Source organism: Microplitis demolitor, chromosome 4, assembly GCF_026212275.2.
Source record: "Microplitis demolitor isolate Queensland-Clemson2020A chromosome 4, iyMicDemo2.1a, whole genome shotgun sequence".
Lineage (NCBI taxonomy): Eukaryota > Metazoa > Arthropoda > Insecta > Hymenoptera > Braconidae > Microplitis > Microplitis demolitor.
The window spans coordinates 14,892,816-14,914,958 of record NC_068548.1 but is presented as its reverse complement, the minus strand read 5'-3'; the positions used below and the strand labels follow the sequence as shown (position 1 = coordinate 14,914,958).

At 29.4% G+C, this 22,143-nt stretch overlaps 1 protein-coding gene across 3 annotated transcripts; it reads left to right on the top strand.

The window, feature by feature from the left end:
* The first annotated feature begins 4,146 nt into the window (after positions 1 to 4,146).
* LOC103568631 (GATOR complex protein WDR59) lies at positions 4,147 to 22,101 on the top strand. Of its 3 annotated transcripts, none has more exons than XM_053738579.1 (13): positions 4,147 to 4,377; positions 6,861 to 6,910; positions 6,974 to 7,115; positions 8,766 to 8,979; positions 9,133 to 9,416; positions 9,489 to 9,792; positions 11,386 to 12,200; positions 12,278 to 12,423; positions 13,988 to 14,194; positions 14,268 to 14,394; positions 19,324 to 19,353; positions 19,497 to 19,911; positions 21,825 to 22,101. In XM_053738579.1, exons 1-13 carry the CDS (start codon positions 4,324 to 4,326, stop codon positions 21,962 to 21,964), a joined length of 2,928 nt encoding a protein of 975 aa, XP_053594554.1. In that variant the 5' UTR covers positions 4,147 to 4,323; the 3' UTR covers positions 21,965 to 22,101. The 3 variants fall into 3 exon arrangements, with proteins under 3 accessions (XP_053594554.1, XP_053594553.1, XP_053594556.1); XM_053738578.1 differs by having other exon boundaries at positions 11,383 to 12,200; XM_053738581.1 differs by lacking the exon at positions 19,324 to 19,353 and having other exon boundaries at positions 11,383 to 12,200.
* The last annotated feature ends 42 nt before the right edge of the window (positions 22,102 to 22,143 follow it).

Sequence of the window (22,143 nt, the reverse complement as noted above, 5' to 3'; positions counted from 1 at the left end):
TTTTGATATATATTATATTTTTTCATTATTTACCATTTAATAATATATAAAATTATTTTTTCCCGGGAATCGGTAATTTTTTATTAATTTACAATCGGAACCTTCCGGAAAATCTGATTAAAGCCGATTGAAACTGATTGAATGTCAATCAGAAATTTCCGATTAAATCTGATAGGACGTTTTCAATCATTATTAAAAAAAAAAGATTTTAAGGACAAATAGACTATTTCTGTACCTTCGTAATCTCATGGACTTTAAATTTAGTAAAAGAAAATTTACTTAGCTGATATAACCAGTTTTATTGAAATTTTTTTTTATTGTAACCACAATATAATAATCTACACTGTAAAAAATCGTTTTTTTAGCGGAGTGATCTCGGAGTGACGTGGATTTTATTTCACTCTCAATTAACTGCGGTCCGGAGTTTTCACATTTAAATGAATTTATATTAATTTATATTAAACTGCAATGTTAAACACTCCGCGAATTTTTTACCTAAAAGAGCTTTTATCAATAAATGTTTCAAATTCATTTTAGTTTAGAAAAAAAATAATTTTTCTGTAGCAAATTTTTTTTAAGTGGTCCATTATGCCTCAGATATCGCAGATCAACTCAAAATATCTCTAAAACATAAAAGAAAACATGATTTGACCGAAAATGAAAAAAAAAATTTTTACTAAATTTTTGAGGGGGGCCCCCGTGCCCCAGGGGGCCTTAGCACCCCGGTCTCCCCTACTTCTTTGAATTATTTTAAAAGTTCTTAAGCTCTTAGCTCTTAACGATTTTTTGTTTTGTTTTCCCTTAAAAATATTTTTTTGTATTTAAATTATTTGTGAAATCCAAACATAAACGTTGCCTGTTTCTTTTTTCTTCTCTTAACAATATTTTTTTAAATTATTCTGAAAATCCTTGGCCATAAATCAATTCCGATTTTTTTAGAGTACATATTTTTTACTCAATCAGATAAGAGAACATGCCAGCTGCCGTATCAACCTTAAGACGCGTTTTCATTTGTTTCTCTATTCGCACTCAACTGGATAAACGGTACTATCTTTGTTGCACTTGTACAGTAAATGGGAACTTTGTCCAAGCTTTTCTCGTAAACAAATGGAAGTTATCAAAAAATTGAAGTGCACTTCGCTAGTTCATAGAGTAAAGCATCGGGTCTGTGTCTTTATTTTACGTTTAGAGCTTTTATTGCATAGAAAAGCTTGGACAAAATTATCTGATAACCGTTCTTAAGCGAAGCTTTGGTTTTCGTTTGGGTAACCTAGTATAAATATTAAAAAGCAGGAAATTATATGTGTATATTTAGAATATCACAATACGGCGGTAGAGGGGATAAGAAATGAACATCCTCGATTAATGGTATATGAATAACTTGAGAAAAATAAATTTTGGCTTGCTCATGGTACATGGAAAGATTAGAACCCGAGTGGTTACTGTTCTGCACCCGACTCAGTACGGTTCTAGAAAAAAATGAAAGAAAATTGAGTTAGCACCCGACTGAGTGATGTGCGCACACGACTCAGTCAGGTTCTGCACAGTAACCAGTGTGGTGCTGCACCACAATCGGAGCACAGTAACCAGTCTGGTGCCGCACATGAATGGCTCGGGTGCAGCACACGAATAAGTAATGTCTTGAGAATTCTCAGCCGAAGATTTTCGAGCACACTACTGACTAATGTGTGGCACACAAATAGTTACGGTTCCGCACCGTAACCATTCGGGTGCTGCACGCGAGTCAGTATGGTCTGAGATTGTAAAATTTCTTTCAGATGCTTAGCAAGTGTGTGTGAAAAGAATACGTAAATTTAGTCGTCTTAATTATTATTTAATATTTATCTACATTCAGTGTTCAATACCGATTGGATTTATAAATGTTTAGGTAAGTATATACATATTACAAATGTTGTTAATAGTCGTTTATGTATGGTATGCTGTGTTGACTTTGTGAGGTTAAGTATTAAGTATTTCACGAACACAAAATCATTTCACTTAATATAATCCCAAAAAATAGAATCCAACATATTTTAATTTATGATCTTTTAAATAGTTTAAACAATCGTTGATTATTTTGTTTCATTTACTTTTAATTTATGTTATTAATCTTAGGAACACTATAATTCCAATACCAATTTTTTTTTGTGGTAATTAAATTTGCTGCAAATTATTTTACATTTTTTAATTACTTTTTTCTTTATTTCCCTTTTTTTTTTTTTTTTTTTAATGCGTTCTAGATACTATGAGTGAAGTTGTTGAAGTTGATGAATTATTTATTCCGAAACGCTGGGTGTGAATTTGACATTTAAAAAGAAAAATAATATGATTTATTGTTTGCTTGTTAATAAAAAAATTAAACTATTTTTTAATAAAAACACAATTACATTTAATTATTCTCCTTTCTTTACTTCATACGTCAATCTATTTCTAACCTTTATCCAAAAAAGTGCACGCTTCACAACGCTCATTTAATTTAAAAAAAAAAATATGTCGTATTACGGGCTTCTCACATTAAAGCCCTTATATCTGTAATATTTGCATTATATGAAGAACTCAACAAATTAGATTAAAGTATTTCGAGGTATTTTCATTTAAGGTAACAAAAATACGGTGCAAGCTTATTAAAGACAAGTTGATTTTTTATTTATGTATGCAGAACACTACTCATTCGTGTGCGCACACGAGCCATTCATGTGCGGCACCAGACTGATTATTGTGCTCCGATTGTGGTGCAGCACCACATTGGTTACTGTTCAGAACCTGACTGAGTCGTGTGCGCACATCACTCAGTCGGGTGCTAACTCAATTTTCTTTCATTTTTTTCTAGAACCGTACTGAGTCGGGTGCAGATTCTGCAGAACAGTAACCACTCGGGTTCTAATCTTAATACTAATAAGTACACTGTTCAATGTAGTCTACACCGTCTACACTACCGCCAGTTTAGTATAGTGCAGTTAGCTTTCCCAAGAGAATTGTAGCGTTGAGCCGTGAGCGCAGTTGCTGTTGGTTCAAACGTCCACGCTTACTCGTCGCAACACAACAAAATACTTAAACCAAGATATTTCTTACCATTGAGTCGAGTACTTTTAATTCTTGACTCGAGTCATAAATCATCTCGATTCAAAATAAGTTATTCTTCAAGAAAGAATATTTTACTTTTCGGACAATTGATTATATATCGGAGCAAAATATTTATTTTTCTCATTTTAAGAAAATATTTCTTACTTCAAGAAACATATATTATATCGGTTCAATAAAAAAAAATATATTATGCCAAGATGACTAAATTTAAGAAAAATTTGTTCTTGAACCAAGAAAATTTTCGTTTTCATTCAAAATTGCAAAAAATATTCTTGCGGCAAGAAAAAATTTCTTGCGCCAAGATATCTTTTTTTTCTGTGTGTATATGATTATACCTAGCTTTCATCAGCCAGGTCTGATCAGATCTAATTATATATAGGTTCATATATGATTATATGTAATTCCATATATCATATGTATCCATAAGATCATATATATATATATATATATATATATATATATATATATATATATATATATATATATATATATATATATATAATTACATCTTGTATATAATCATATATACTCATATATAATCTGATAAAATCATTTTTCATTGGGTTATGGGTGTTGAACTATAAATATATAAAACTATACTATACTATACATAAATTATTGGAAAAGTTGAATAATTAAAATAAAAAATTGCTGATTACAGGAAAAAAGACTTAAAAAAAATATTTAATGATTTATTTCAATTAATAAATATGTTTACTTTAATATTTTTCTAATAAGAATATTTTTTTTAATAACATAAATAATCTATTAAAAAAAATAGTTGAGAAAAATTTTTAAGTATAGCATTATAACTTTCTAAAATACCTTTTTCTTCCCGATGTGTCGCATGTGCAATAAATTTATTTCTATATATTTAATTAATCTTCAACTTTAAATACAACATATATAAAATCTATATGCTTTATTAAGTAAACTGCAATGCTTGGGATGTTTTCAAATTGAATGTCGTGACCGCGCATTTTGTTTGACCCATATGATCGGTCATCAGCTACTACTAGCGCCACGTGGTGGATTAGTTTTAAAATGCGTCAGTAACGAACACTGTTTTCTAACATGGTTAAATGGGAAGTCGGAGAGGGCTGGACTAGTGTCACTAAAGTTGAGAGAGAGATTACACTGATTGGTTGTTTGATGTTAAAATAATAAACAATAATGTAAACAAAGTCAATTGTTTATAACCGTAAAGAATGGTGATAACACTAAATATATTTGAGTAAAATGTTAAAACGTTGGGTAAGTGACTATGTTGTCACCGAACATCGAGATTTACAGGTAAAATTTATAATAAGAATAGTTATAATGTATGTATTTAACAACAAAAGAAATTTTCGAATTGTCTAGGGCAAAGAGCCCTGTTTCTGACACTTTAAGAGTAACAGCTGAGTTTATTTTATAATAAAAAATATAAAATTAAATTTAAATAAAAAGTATTTTATGTAATAAACAAGTTCAGAATTTTTAGATAAGGTCATAAGCGCAAAATAATTATTTGGAGCTAATTAATAATTTAAAATAATTATTTTGAAAAATGATCATATGATAGTATTGGATAATATATTAATTTTGGCTAATTTTGTTTACCGTAACCTGTACTCATGAGATATGACAAGAAATGTAGTATTAAGTAGACGATGCCAGGATACTTGTATTATAGTAGGAATGTTTATTTACATGTAATAATGTTTGAACTTGTCTATAAACTGTACTATATTTTTGTTCTGTATCTTAGATTGCCTGATGAAGTGCAAATATAGTGCACGAAACGTCGCAAGAAATAATTTTAGATTTCCTGGTGTTTTATTTAATGATCCTATAACCTCCAATTCGAAATTCATTATCTAAAAAAAGACCTAGTTTCTGACACTCAAAATTTCCTATGCTGTCATTTCTGACATTTATATTTAAAAATGGTTTATTATTTTTTAGGCTATGAAATGTTAAGTTTAAATAAATCAAAATTATTAATTGAAAAATAAATTGAATATTTATAAGTATAAATATTCACGTAAACAAACGAATTATCAATAATATTGTAAATCATGATTGAATTTGAGGTCCAATAATCGTAACATATCTAATATGCTATACTATACTAGACTGTGTCAGAAAAAAAAATTTATTTTTTATTTTAATTAAGGGTATAGTCTAGTTCGTGGCCAAAAAAAACAGTCTACTTTTGGGAATTTCTTACGAGTTTACCATGAAAGATAAATATACAAACACTGCTAGGAATGATAAATGAAGTCTTAAACTATAAAAAAAAATTTTTTTCATTTATTTTTATAAGTATATTCATACAGAAGGTGTACTCTAACGGATTGCCATAATTTAAGGCAGATCGGCTCAATACCGACATCTCAGCACCGGCTTATCTGAAACAAAAATATCAGAGTGTTCTAGATTCGGTATGACAGTGACTACAAAATAAACTAGCGATATTAATTTTGGACCATTTTTACTAATTTTAACTAACAAAAATTAAAAAAATTGAAAAAAAGTGTTCTTTTTTCGCTGTTATTTGTAGAAAAAAATTAGTTAAAATCAAAATTCCAATATGATTTTAGTCTATCCTATACCTACTTATGTGTAGAATATGTAGTTCAATTTTCAGAAGGATCGGCCCACTAGTTCCGGAGAAATCGTGATTTTTAATATGTTCCAATCACTATTTTTTCGAAACAGTTTTTAAACATGTTCAAATATGATGAAAATACGAATTTACTAAATTGCTCCCATTAGAGTCATAAAATGTTCCTAATTAGTTCCAATAATTTTTTTCCGATAATTGCTAAATAAGTAGCGAGATAATATTTAGTCCGAATTTTTCAAAAAGTTCTAATAAGTGTAAAAAAAACGTTCATAATTGATTCCGATTACTGATTTTTTGTATAAGACAGAATGTCTCGAACGGATGTTATTCTAACATTTATAAAAGATTCCGGTAAAAGCCAGAAATTCATAGTAACTTTCGAATCTTTAATGTTAAAACAACTAAAAAAATACAAAAACAACAATTTATTAGTCGAAATATTAGCATTTTAATCTTTATAATCCTCTCTTTATAAAAGTAAGTATACTTTTTTTAAGTTCATTAAAACCATAAAATTGGTAATCTAAATTATTTTCGTTCGAAAAATATAAAAAACCTGCAAGAAAAATACACCGTCGCTCAAAGTTTTTCACACTTCTCATTTTTTCAAAGTTCAAAAAATGTTCATTTTAAAATTCCGAATCCTCCCAATTTTGGAATGTTCACTAAGGGTCTTAATAATCATCGAGGGTAACATATTTAATTCTGGAATGCTCTTCTGTAACCTGCTTACACTATTATTAAAACATTGCTTCCACAGCTACTCCCGGCTAAAAAATTTTAATTTATTAAGATATTTTACTTTTTATTTTCGTTATTGCCATCAATTAGGTACAGGATGAACTTTTCAAAATTAAAAACAAATTTATTTATCTATTCGAATCAATTTTTTTTTAAATTTAAAATAAAGTTGAACGTGTCAAAAACTAGGACAGTATCAATAACTGAGTACTTTACCTTATATCATATTTTAAGATCCCTAATTAGAAACTTTAGTTAGAATCAATAAAAAACAACAAAACTCTTATGAAATTTTTTTTTAAATATAATGAATAAGATTTCGTGGAAATTTTATTCACGTAAAGACAATTCCATTGAATACATACATTATATTTAATTTAAAATGAAAAATTGTGTGAAATTAACATTATTATCTAATTTACAGGCCAATACAATGGCATTGGATACTACTGGAACTTATGTTTTATTAGCTGGGTAAGTTCGTTTAATTACTCGGCAAAATTTCTTTACTAATCTATGCTACCATATTATTTTTAGACGCCGATTTTTAGCAATAAAAAAATTAGACGATAGTGAAGAATGTGATACGTTGAAAAAGTTTCCAAGGCAAAGTAAATATGAAGTAGGATCTGCTGAATGGAATCCTACGATAAATAATTGTCATTTCTGTGCTATATCTGTGAGTAATTGAGAATAGATAAACAATAATGCATAAATATCATAGTACTGAGTCTCTTAATAAAAGAAACGATTTAGAACGATTAGAAAAAAAAAATTTTTATACTTTTTAATGCTTTTGAAGACTTTTTAATCGCCTTTCTTATGAGCATTTAACATTGCAAATCGTTTTGAATCGTTTCTCTTAATCAGGTCTGCTACGTAGCCGACATTAAAAAAATTATTTATTTCAAATAAGCAACGACACGGAGAGAAAAACATGGAAATTTTTCCCATTTTGCTTAGGAGGAATCCTTATGTTGACGTAGCAAATTTAGGTTTATCAACATGGGAAATTTTCGCATATTACAGGAATAACTTCCTTACTACCATCAGAAAAATTTTCATGCAAACATGTAAAAATTCCCTTTTTAACATTGCTGAAATTTCTATATTGACATGTGTATTTTTACTATGTCAGCATAGGAATTTTCCCATGTTACCAGAGTAATTTCTTCTAAGGTACCGGCGGGGAATAAGGCCTAGCTAAGGGAGATTTTGAGTAGAATCGAAAATATTGCATTTAATTATTGAGATGTATCATTAATCTTTATTTCAATACATTAGCCATAAAATGTAATGAAACAATGGTATTTTTTACCATAAACAAACAAAAAATTATACTTTGACAAAAACCATACGAATAGGCCTTATTTTACTACGGTAGGGTAATAAGGCCTACGAGTTAAACAAACTGGAATAGTTTAACTATACTTAATAAAATTGCTATTAGAGATGAATCATCACTTAAATTTAGCAACAATACTTTTTAAGAATCAGAAGACTAGATTGTTTTTTATAATTTCTTCTGCGCTACGACAGCATATGATGGATGATGAAATATAGAAGACAGGGAACGTGGTATCGGGACTCTATAAATTTGTCGTAACATCTCTATGCAAGATCCTTCTACTAGAGTAGCTTTTAGCGGAGGCGGTTATTTTAAATATCATTTCTGTTACTTAGGCCTTATTACCCGCAGGTACCTTATCTGAAATCACACCATCTTTCTCTTTATGGTCTCTTTCGATCATCATATAATGTCATCTAACTTGTTCTGTATTTTACATCATACTATCAACAGTAAATTGAAAAAACACAGTTTTTAATATTTTTCTCGGATATTTCACATATTATTGCTCTGACTTGAGTCAAAACTCATATAAATCTTGATTTTGATCACTGACGTCGATTTCTGCCTCAATACATTTATTTCATAGAACATAATCGGGAATAAAAATTTAAAAACCGCTTTTTCACTAATGATTTTCGATTCTTAAATTTTTTAAATTTAGCATACAATGTAACTTGCTAGAGTTCGAAAAGCTCAGAAAAAACAATTGTACGTAATAGCATTTTCAAGCTCCTTGAGCTTGAAAACAGCGGGAACTCTTAGGGCTGGAATGGAAAAGAAAGTTGCAATGAGGTATTTAGTACGAAATGTTACTATTAACCGCACATATTTAAACAGACTTCTTATTTCATCTTATCAAAAAAATATAATTCTTCGGTAGATCGGAATGAAAATTTTGCACCGAAATAACACTCCGTAATATATTATAAACATTTGTCATTTATTTAAACAAAAAATATTTTCGATACATGTCAACAGAGTAACACGCGAATCGAAATTTTAAATTTTGCTGGTAGCAGTAGTCAAGACCTGCCAACAATTCACAGCTTAAAAGCTCACAATCGAGTTGTTAGTGATCTAAATTGGCATCCAAAAGAACCAGATATCATAGCTTCTTGCAGTATCGATACCTTTATCCATATTTGGGATTTAAGAGATTCTAGAAAACCTTCTTTATCTTTATCAGCTGTAGGTGAGAAGAAACTTACCTAAACAACATTAATTTGAAAAATTTGTATTATATTAGTATAATACGAACTTTAAATCAATTAAATTGAATTATTAATTATGTGTATGTTAGCAATAAACTAATTAATTATAACATTATCAATATGGTTTAATTCAGCGGGTTCATCACAAGTAAAATGGAGTCCATTGTTATCGCATACACTAGCAACGGCTCATGATGGTGATGTTAAAATATGGGATCAAAGGAAAAGCAATAGTCCCGTGCAGTACATCGCTGCTCATTTAACTAAAATTCATGGTTTAGACTGGTGTCCATTTCAACAAAACCAATTAGCTACCTCGAGTCAAGATTGTTCTGTCAAAGTTTTCGATATTTGTAACCCGCGTAAAGCGGACAGTATTTTGTCAACTAACTATCCTGTTTGGAGAGCTAGATATACGGTTTTTAATTTTGTTTATATTTTTTTGCTTACAGTAACATTCAATTATTCTAAAGGCTAATTCTTTTTCTAGCCATTTGGGGAAAGTTTAGTAACAATTGTTGTGCCGCCTCTTCGTCGGGGAGAAAATAGTCTTTTATTATGGAATATTGCGAATCTCAATACACCAATTTACACCTTCGTTGGTCATACAGACGTTGTTTTAGAATTTCAGTGGCGACATCCTAAAATAAATAGTAATGATTACGAATTGATAACGTGGTCAAAAGATCAATTTTTAAGAATATTTAAAATTGATACGTTTTTAAAAAAATTATGTGGTCATGATATGGACGATGCTTCTTTATATGCTCAATATTCCGAAGATACAAATTTAAGTAAGTTCGTAAAATTTATTGCTATTTTTTGGAAAACGTGGATGTGTGTACTTATGTATGCACATTAGAAATTATATTTCTTTAGCGTCACTAGAAGAAATTACATTTTGTATCCAACTAAATCGTGTACGGAAATAGTATACTACACACCAAGGGAGAAAAGTAGTACATTTCAATCCGCGTGTTTGCCATCCTCTCCTCCAGCTCGGATAGGCAATATTACACGCGTTTTGGACTTACTTTTCTCCTTTAGTGTGTAATATACTAATAATCTGACGCTGAGAGAAAAAAATGTATATTTTCACTAACAAATGCTTGAGTTAAGTATTTTAGTTACTTAAATAGTGCCAAGGAATTATTTTCTTCATTCAAGTAAAAGAAGTATTTTATTTACTTGCTTACGGGTGTAGTCTAGTTCGTGGGCTAAAAAAATAGTCAATTTTTGGGAATTTCTTACGAGTTTACCATGAAAGATAAATATACAAACACTGCTAGAGATGATAAATAAAGTCTTAAATTATAAAAAAAAATTTTTTTTCATTTATTTTTATAAGTATGTTCATACAAAAGGTGTACTTTAACGGAGTGCCATAATTTAAAGGCAGATCGGCTCAATATCTCAGCAACGGCTTATCTGAAACAAAAATATCAGAGTGTTCTAGATTCGGTATGACAATGACTACGAAATAAACTAACAATATTAATTTTGGACCATTTTTACTAATTTTAACTAACAAAAATAAAAAAAATTTTAGAAAAGTGTTCTTTTTTCGCTGTTATTTGTAGAAAAAAATTAGTTAGAATCAAAATTCTAATATGAGTTTAGTCAGTTCTATAACTACTTATCTGTAGAATATTTAGTTAAAATTTCAGAAGGATCGGCCTACTGGTTCCGGAGAAATCGTGATTGGCGTCAGCAAAAACGTAGTTTTGAGATAAACGTGTTCGAAGTTTTTTTAAATAAAAAAAAAATTTTACCAAAATTTAATCTGCGATCCCTGTACCGTACGAAGTGCCTTTTTTTGTTCAAAACTTTCGTTTGCTTCTAACTTGGTCTTCTTTTTTTCCGTTCTGCTCTCTTGATGTGTCCAAGCTATGGTTCACATATTCGATACGCGTAAAATCGTGGTTGTCGACCTTTAGATTTAGAAAAATACACTTACACTGCTCGGATCTCCAAAAAAATTTGGCACAATATGCTTAGATACATATAAATTAAACAAATGTAAAAAAAATGAAAGCGATTTTTGATAAATGACCAACTAGACTACACCCTTAATACTAAGAAAATTTTTCGGAAATCGTCAATTTTCTTAGTGGGAAGTTAAAAATTTGATTTTGTCAAAAAAAAAAAAATATTATTAGACATGCCTTTTTGTCATCTAATGTCCAGATTAGTTTTGTGCCTTAACAAACATGTTTTTTATAAATAAATAATTTTAACCTACCTAAGATTCGAACCTAGGTTAGAATTTTCGTTAGCGGTGCGCGCGCACTTCCGTTACTTCTCAACAATTTTCTCTCAACGCGCCAAAAAATGATAATTTCCAAACTAAATTACTAACCTAATTAAATAAAATTTTTTCTTAGCAGCATTACAATCAGTTCAAGATATTCAACTCAATGATTCTCAAAATGATAATGACTTGAATTATTCTTCTACTAAAGCTGACATGCAAACAATACCCAATGAAATCAATGCTAATTCAGATAACGATAAAGAATTACCGTCACCTACACAACCAAAGACATTGCAACAAGAATTTTCCTTAATAAATATGAATATTCCTAACATAGAATTGAATTCCATGGATGTAATAGAGAGAAGTTGCACGGTAACAGCAAGAAACAAAAATTATTATGTTATACTGAAAGTTAATTTTCCCGGAAATTATCCTTATAGTGCACAGCCTACCTTTCAATTTTGCTCAGGCACAACAGTTGATAATCCGACAATGGCTAAATTACTTCGAGTTCTCAAACAAACTTCGCAACAACGAGTCAAAAAAAATCGAACTTGCTTGGAGCCCTGCTTGAGACAACTTATCATAACTCTAGAACAAATGTGTGTCCCAGATGAAAGTGAATCAAATCTTCTAGATTATCACATTCAATCTAATGCCGATTTCTTAAACTCAACTGCTATATGTACTAATTATCAAGACAACTATATTCCATTTCCCAGAACATCTGGCGCTAAGTTTTGCAGCCTGGGAATTCTTGTTTGTTTCGGTCGTTCGACTTTTACTAGACGATCGTCTATTATTAAACCAGATGGAACCACACCGCGCTCTCTTTCAGCTTTAGGAAATATCGGAAATGGTGGATTGTATATGAATATGTATTCTAGTCCATACCGCCAATCAGGGGATACTATGTCTATTAGCTCATTTTATTTTCCCGAACGTGTATGTATATGTTTTATTTTTACTTTTTATTTGACAACTTTATTTTTAATAATTAATATATTTATTATCATCGACAGCAACAAAGGCTGGCACGGAAAAATGTTTATAATTCGAGTCTAGACCAGAGTCAAAATTGTTACAGTAAAAATTATTATTCATTAGTTACAGTATATGATACTTCATTATTATTCTTTGTCAACAAGGAACTTGCTGAAAAATATGTGTAAATAATTTTTTTTTTTATATTATTAGTTGATATTTATAATAAAGTTGAATAGTATCTTATAGGTCTTGTGGAATCGGTATTACTCGATGTCACTAGATGCAACAATAGTTTATGTAATGAATGCATGAAAAACATCGTTGAATGTCTAAAGTCAACGTTATGTAGTCGGAGATGACAAACAATTTACTTCCTTATCAAACAAATTTATCTAGGATTTATGGAAATCCATGGGAATGTAAGAAAATCAGGGTTGCGAGTTCTTTAATGAGAATATTTGCAATTAAAAATTGAATTTTGAATCCGTAATTAAAATTATATCGATTAAAATTACCAAATTAATTTTTAATTCACCAACTTGAATTGAAAATTTGAAAAATTAATTTTAATCCAGAGACATGGGATTCAGAATTTAAAAATTGATATTTAATTCGGCACGAGAGATTCGAAATTCAAAAATTAATTTAAATGTACGCGCGTGGAATTAAAAATCGAAAAACTAATTTTAATCAGACAAGTGAAATTAATAATTAACAAATTAGTTTATAAATTGAAACGTGGGTTTAAAATTTCAAAAATTAATTCTAATTCAGAAACGTGGGATTAAAAATTAAAAAATTACTTGTTAATTCAAATGCGTAGGATCAAAAATTGGAAATCATTTTTTAATTTAGATACGGTACGCAATCAGATAAGTAATCAAGACAAAAAATATGACGGCACATAACAGGAAAGAATACTGTTTTACTTGACCAAGTTTAAATATTTTTAAACTTACTCTTGATCGTCAGATATAATAGAATTTGGAATAAAAAGATCATTCATAGTTGAGACATTTAAGAATTAAATTTTTTGAATAATTTTCAGTGTAAACAGAAAATTTAAAATTAAAATAACACTAATCCGATGTTCGGAATTTCAAATTTTTTATTTAAGTTTTAATACGAAAATAGAAAATTAAAAAACGGAATGTAATTTTTGAATCCCCTTTAGCTATGGCTATTTAAAATTTTTGATTTACTTTTCAATTATTAAATATGGAATTTGAGATTAGAAATAAATTTTTGAATCTGGTTATCCGAATTGAAATTGTCCATTTAATGTTTTATTTTAAAACGTAAATTCAAAAACTTAGCCATTACATTTTAACGCTACTTCACGAATTACAAATTTGAAATTAAATTTTTAATTCAAAAATGTAGGATTAAAAATTAAACAATTATTTTTAATTCAAAGATATTGAATTAAAAATTGAAAAATCATCTTTAATTTGTTGTTTTTCGATTATGAAATATAAAAAAAAGTTTAATTGAAGCACTAATGCAATTATAAATTTAACCCGTTATTTGCAACCCTGGTAGGGATAGACTCCGCCGGGAAAATTCATGACTTAATATAAAAAGTAGTGATTTAATAAATTTTGAATCACACTTTTGACCAACTAGAAAGAATTGTATTTTAATATAAAATTATATGAGGCTGACTTTAGTCAGTTAGTGGTGTATTTTCCGAGCATGAGTTACATAGAATAATATGTAGAAAACTAATTTAATCTTTTTTACAGTTTAAATTTAACAGATATTCCGGCTATGTGTCAGCATAATGCAAATACAGCATCATTATTAAATCGTCCTGATTTAATTCAAGCCTGGTGTTTATCCGCTCTTGTGGTTTCACCGTTATCGGATTCATCCCTAAACTCGTGTCAAATCCAAGACATACTTTTACCTTGGCCTCTTCATCCATTTGGACAAAAACTTGTTCATTCACTGTGAGTAAATTTAAAATATTCGACAATTAGTCGATTCTTATTACTTTTGTTTATTTTAAATGCACATTAATAGAATTCAGCATTACGTGAATCAATCCGACATTCAAATGGCTGGAATGTTGAGCTGCGTATTTAGTAATCGTTCCGAAAATCTTGACAATAATCATGGATATTCGTCAAGTAAATCAGTTAACGTCAGCGTAAGTTTCTATTGGTAACTAATAGTATAAATGCATGAAATGTTAAATATAATTTCTTGAGGTACATTAATTTAAATGGTCAGTAAAATGTTTGCCGACCGAGTACTCCGAGAACCTCGTCTTTAAATTTATATAATTATTATATTAACAATAATATAACAAACTTTCGTACACGTAAAAAAATGCTGGAGTTGAATTTACCACACCCGACTAGTAAAAATTGAACTACACTTTGTGGTCGCCGCATTGACAATTATAGTAACATAGGTCATAGAGTGCATGATATTTCTCGACTATAGGAGTTCTGCTTATTACTGTAAAGTGGTAAAGATTTGTAGGCTCCAGAACTACTCAATGTACTATAAACCCGATGAAAAAAGTTTTTGTCTAATTATATATAATTATATATGTTCATATATTGTAACATGATGGAAAATTCGACATCGACTCGTGGTTTGAATTTATTTCAAATAAGAAATAGTTACCGGATGAGCAAATTTTAGTGACATCTAGAATCGAAAATTTCGACTTCGACCGACTAATTGATCCAACTCATGGATCGTGATGGGAGATCCGGACTAGACGCCGTACTGAACGGTCACGTTTTACGATTCGAGAAATTCGACCCGACCAAACGAACAATTTTGATTACGACTCTTGAACAACGTGAATTTTGTTCTATAAGAACAATCCGAGTGATTAACGAACAATTCATTGCGATAAGTAAATTTTTTTTAACAAATAACCGCCGTCGTGAACAAGCGAATAAGCCGAAGCCTCGGCACGAGAACTGATCAAGTATACGACCGATTGATTTGGTTTTATGAACAAGTGCAACGCGATTTGTGGAAATAATAATTAAATTAATGATTGATTGTACGTACTAACTGTATGATAGTGAAATTTCACGCCTTACCGAAATAAAATATTATTTTATATTTTATTTTATTCCAATCGAGCAATTCCGAGAATTATGGATTATCTCCTTCTCATTCGTTGCGGCAGCCGAGTCTTGCCATGTAAAATACTCTGACGTCACGGGTCGAGTATTTCGTTAAGAACTACGTCGAGTGTGTTGATGAAATAAACGGCGAGTTTTTTTTTCTTTCGACAACTGACTGTTATTTTTTTTTGAGCAAAACTGACTGTTTCCGATCAACTACGTTTTGTTGTACTTTGGTTTATATCGAGTCAAGCCGACAACGGCATTTATTATATTTGTGTAACCGACAATTTGTGTAAAACCGATCAGTTATTTTGTCTATTGAATATACGACTAATTTGTTTAATTCTGATCACTTATTTTATCGTAATTTTAACTGCCTGACCTTTCCCCGATCCGCCACCCTGAGCCGACATTTTACTAATTATTTATTTGGTGATTATAAAATCACCTGGCGCCCAACTTGAAAGATTCTGACCAAGGTTGTCAAATAGTAAGTGTACTCGGACTTCACTCCGGTAGATCCCCGGTGGTGAAAAACCCGTTACAATATATAATCATATATGATTATATACAGTCCACGTCACTTGGATAGCCTCACCTATTTTTTTTCAATAACTGATTCTTTACTCGCTGATATATAAAATTATCTGTATGTTTTATATTACTTAATTAAGACAAAACAAAATATGTTGTTAGTGTTCGAAAAACAAAGCGAGAATATCATGAGGGGGACATGCCACTGGTCGGCAGTTCGTCACATGGATAACCTCAGTCAAATTTATTGCGCAAAGGAATTAATTTGTTTCATTTTCGTATTATTATGTTTCAATATTATAGCGAGGTGAATAAATTAAAATCGATTTAAAACACCAAAATTGGTGACTACATAAAATAGGGCGCAATAAAATGTTAAGTATTGAAGAAATTAATAAAATTAATTTTTTACTTAATCAAAATTTTTTCCCATCTTGAAATCGCTAGAAGAGTGAATTGAAGTGCTAAAGTCATTAATAATTTCGTGTAAAACAATGAAAACTACTGAAAAAATTATAAAGGTCGAAAGAAATTCGCAACAACGCCAAGGGAACGTCGAATGATAATTTGCGCGGCATTTAATTCCATTAAGACTGTGAGGCAAATAGCGGGAGAAGTTGGAACAGCAGCATCTATTTCAACTGTGACAAGAGTGATAAGACGGGCAAAGCATCTAAAGAGAAAGAAATTGAAGAAAAAATCGGCTTTGAATCAAAAACACATATTAGCACGACTTTTATTTGCAAAATACAGTCCGCGGCACTTGGATATCCTCACCTATTTTTTTCAATATCTGATTCTTAATCAAAATTTTTTCTTCCCCCCGCAGATCATAAAAGTAATAGTTACATACATCAGGCCCATCTAAATTAAATTTTATCTCATCTGAAAAAATTACTTGTAGCCATTTATCTATCCAACCCATGTGTTATTTTGCAAATAAAAGTCGTGCTAATATGTGTTTTTGATTCAAAGCCGATTTTTTCTTCAATTTCTTTCTCTTTAGATGCTTTGCCCGTCTTATCACTCTTGTCACAGTTGAAATAGATGCTGCTGTTCCAACTTCTCCCGCTATTTGCCTCACAGTCTTAATGGAATTAAATGCCGCGCAAATTATCATTCGACGTTCCCTTGGCGTTGTTGCGAATTTCTTTCGACCTTTATAATTTTTTCAGTAGTTTTCATTGTTTTACACGAAATTATGAATGACTTTAGCACTTCAATTCACTCTTCTAGCGATTTCAAGATGGGAAAAAATTTTGATTAAGTAAAAAATTAATTTTATTAATTTCTTCAATACTTAACATTTTATTGCGCCCTATTTTATATAGTCACCAATTTTGGTGTTTTAAATCGATTTTAATTTATTCACCTCGCTATAATATTGAAACATAATAATACGAAAATGAAACAAATTAATTCCTTTGCGCAATAAATTTGACTGAGGTTATCCATGTGACGAACTGCCGACCAGTGGCATGTCCCCCTCATGATATTCTCGCTTTGTTTTTCGAACACTAACAACATATTTTGTTTTGTCTTAATTAAGTAATATAAAACATACAGATAATTTTATATATCAGCGAGTAAAGAATCAGTTATTGAAAAAAAATAGGTGAGGCTATCCAAGTGACGTGGACTGTATAATCATATATGAAGTTATATATAATCATGCATGATTATATATAATTATATATGACCCCATACATAATTAGATCTGATCATACCTGGCTGTTATTAGCCCATATATAAGTCTATATATGATCAGATCTAATTATATATAAGTCTATATATAATTAGATCTGATCAGATCTGATTATATATGAGTCTATATATAATTAGATATGTTCATACTTGGCTGGTATAACTCCATATATAACCATATATAAGTCTATATATGATCAAATCTAATTATATATGACTCTATATATAATTAGACATGATAATACTTGGCTGTCAACTCCATTTACTACCATGTATAAATCTATATATGATCAGATCTAAGTATATATAAGTCTATACATAATTAGATCTGTTTAGACATGACTGATACAAATCCATATACAATTAGATCTGATCAGACATGGCTACTATAAATTCATGTATGCTCGTGCATAAGTTTATATATAATTGGATCTGATCAGACATGACTGATATAAAGTTATATGTAGTTATATATATATATATATATTACATAATATGATAATTTTTTAATATAAATGTTATTAAATTTTTATTTTGTCAACTATCAAATAAACTTAAATTCCCAATACTTAAAAAATGTTCAAAGATTTCGGCAGCAATTTAAAAGTATTAATCGATATCGATTTATATACGAATATTTATAAGTTTATAGATAAATAGATTTGATTACATGTATCTATTGAATTCTATTGTAATTTATGTACAAAATCAAATTCATTATTAGGTGCATTATTTACATATGATGTATCGACTTGATTATTTGAGCTAAGTAATGCCATAAACTTTTCTTTATTGTTATAATTCTATATAAATTGATATCTGTAACTATTTTTGGAGTATACAATACCACATTACTTGTACAATCTACTCCAATGTGTGGTAAAATGACTGAAAGAAGAAAATAACAGCTCCACCTACAACTTTTTTACACCATTCTGTGGGTAAACCTCGACTTGTGTCAGTGCATTTGATATTATAAATAATATTATAAAATAATATAAAATATTATAAATAATAATATATATAATTAAAGATGAGTGATACATTCGTTATAAATAAACGCAATTTTTAAAATCATTGCTTATTGAATATTTGCTATTTATGGGAATTATAACTTTTAAAACGATGTTTTGTATATTTTCTATTAATAAAAATTAATACTTAATTATTCAAAGTTTATGCTTATACGAGAATTCATAGATTATAAATATATTTTTAAAATTATCCTTATCAGGTATTGATAAAAAGTTGGCTTTTAAAATTTGAGTCCTTATTATTTTAAGTTATTCATTAATAAATTCATTTTTATATCATTTTAATTTGATAAACTGTAAGTCCGAAGAATGTACGATATATTCTTATATTTTTATAACTTTTTCAATATCATAAAAACTAATGATCGTTAACTAACAGATATTTAATTTATATATTAGGAATAAAATATATTCAAGTATGTTGTGAAGTAAAAAGAACCACAGTGGTTATTTAATGCAAGTTCTTATTACTACTCACTGTAGTAAATGGTACTACAGGTTGTGTATCACAGTATACTAGTGACTGTTATTAAACTTTTAGTTATCCTATATATTACTAGTCAGTGTAGTAGATGGAACTCCATTTGTAGTAAATTGAACTACACATTTTTTTACGTGTAGTTACTATTCACTAACTGCACGATATATTCAACTCACCATTAAATAATTTCAAAAAAATTTACACTATTATCTTTGCTATCTCTGTTATAGTCGCAATTCAATGGAAAGAGGTGGTTGAAGGTAAGGTCGGTTCTCCGAGTTCTTTGTCGATAAGAATTTAACATTTTCACTACTAAAAAATGTTTCAATATGATTGTATATAAAAAATGAAAGGAATATATAACAATTTCAACAAGAAGTATAATAATTGTAACTTTTTTCAGCCTGGAGGCTCACCATATCACACAATCCACCCAGCAGATACTAGTATCGAGGGTTGGAATTTTCAAAGTTTGAAACAAAACCGATCGAGCTCATGGTCTGAGTCTCTGGATGACTTAAAGACTACCCAAGATTCTTTGAGTGACACAGGTCGCAGTATTCGATTGTTGGATGAAAATAATACTTTGTTATATGACCGTTACAAAAAAGTATATGCAGAAGTCCTTCACAGGTGGAGACTTCTTGATGGAAGAGCACAAATTTTGAAACATGTTAGTGTTGCCCATATTGATTCGCAAAAGGATGTAAAAATTCAAAACGAATGTCATCTTTGCATGCATACAAATCGAGGACCGCAATGTACTGGTTGTAAACGTTTATCGTTTCAATGTATTATTTGTCATATATCAGTTAGAGGTAAATAAATTAATGATAATAAACTTTTATGTAACTCATGCCCAAAGAATACGCTGCTAACTGGCTAAATTCAGCCTTATAAAATTTTATATTAAAACACAATCGTAATCGGATTTCTATCAAATTCGATCGGAAACTAGCACTCAATTACAATTACTCGGGAGGGTTCCAAGTATCCGAGTATAATTTTCCAATCGGATTCAATCGAAGTATTTCGGCATTTTCAGTAGATTTTATAAAAATCTAACTGTTGTATTTGTCCTCATGACGCAACTTTACTAAAATTTTAACATTTTCTATCTATTTGAGTCAAGTAAGTTCCAAAAATACTATTGATGAAAAAATTTATATATGTATTTATATATATACGATATAACGCGCGGTTCTCCCACGATAGCGTCCACAATTCTGTACCGATCTTGATGATTTTTTTTTGCATACTCTTTAGCTAAAGAGCTCGGTTCAGTTCGAAGATGAGCTAAATCGGCCAGAAAGTTTAGAAGTTATAGTCATTTAAAGATTTTTTAATTTTTCAAAAAATTCAACTTTTTTTTATTTATCTTTAAATAACTTTTGATCCTAAAGAGATAATCTATTTTTGTTGAATGAATCTTTATGTTCATTCGATTTGCTTTTATTCAAGCTATGTTGCTTACTCTTCAGATAATTTTTTCTAATACTTTGATGAATTTTAAAATTTTCAGAAAAATAGAAAAAAACATTTTTTTTCACTTTCTCATTTAATAACTTTTAAGTAATACATAATAGATGAATCTTGTTAATATTTTTATGTAGCTTATCTAATTAGCTATTTATTTATTGAAATTTAGCTGTTGCATTCGTTTTTTCACTTTTTAATAAATTCATGTAACTGTTCCAATTTTGATTCCTGCCGTGTAACACTTTTAAAATCTCAACATTAAAGTATACATAAAGTATTTTTTTAAAATTGACAAGCATAAATAAATTGATCTTATAAGCTTTAGATGAATCTTTAAACGCCACCGCCTACCTTACAGATTTAAATAATTAAATAAATAATGAAAAATCTACTTCCATTTCGGCTGCCGAATGGCCTTTTTCTTTGTGCATTTATTAAATAAACTATTGCATACATCTCGTAACATCTAAAATAATACCGATTTCGCATGATGTATTGGCAGGGAGCCTCGTATATGGTAGAGACAACTGAATTGATCGCAGCGCTCGCTGTGGACATAATTTCGTTGAATAATGCTCTCGTTAAAAATAAACATGTGAAAATTAAAAATAAAATATTATTGCAATGAGAAAAATTTTATAATTCGCTGAAAAATAAATGTACAGTTATATAACTAATACTAATTTTTGTAGGAAATTCAAAAATTTTCAAAAAGGGCCTCTTATGTTTTTTTCGTAAATCTAACCATTTAAGAGATATTGAAGCTCAAACTTTGATTTGTTTCTAAAAATTGACGTTTTTGTTTGAAATTTTATTACTCTGCCGTATAGACATACAATTAAGTGCTATCAATTTTTTAAATTTTGTTATAATTGTATATTAGTTAATTAAATTTATATGCGGATACTTGAAGAGAGCGAGTCAAAATATTTGTTGCGGACATATACAGAGGGTATTAAAAAAATTAATGACTGTCCATTGGTAGGAGACCGATTAAACGTTGATATTTGGTGAACAGACATTTTCAGAGTAGCCATATAGAGAGTCGACTGTACGTTAATTTTGTTAAAAAACTCAAATTAATATTCTACTATTTTTTCAACTTATATGACTGTAGCTGTCATGTATTATTTGTTTTAATTTTACCGGTTAACCTTATTCTATTCTAAAATAATATTCGTCGCGTTCCCTGCCAATAAGATACTACTTATGTATTATCAATCATATATATTACTCTTTTGTTATTTTGTAGGTCACAGTACATTTTGTATTGTTTGTGGTCACGGAGGACATACACAACATCTTGCTGCGTGGTTTACCAACGAAAAAGTTTGCCCAACCGGTTGTGGCTGTGCTTGTCTTCAAGAAAGTACAAATTTGTTAAAATTATGAAAGTTCATAAGCTGTATAAACACAATTTGTAAAAATAGAATATTTATTTTCCAAGTGTTATTACTATTAATAAATGTATATAACATTTAAGTATCATTTTTTGAAAGTCCAATAACGTGTAAAAATAAATGTTAATGACTTTTTCCAATAGTCTTATAATTTTTGTTGGATATATTTTA

Coding starts and splice junctions, on each gene's coding strand:
- LOC103568631 (XM_053738578.1), top strand. CDS start 4,324: ATGTTAAAACGTTGGGTAAGTGACTATGTTGTCACCGAACATCGAGAT. Junction 4,378..6,860: donor CCGAACATCGAGATTTACAG/GTAAAATTTATA, acceptor TCTAATTTACAG/GCCAATACAATGGCATTGGA. Junction 12,201..12,277: donor CATTTTATTTTCCCGAACGT/GTATGTATATGT, acceptor TATCATCGACAG/CAACAAAGGCTGGCACGGAA.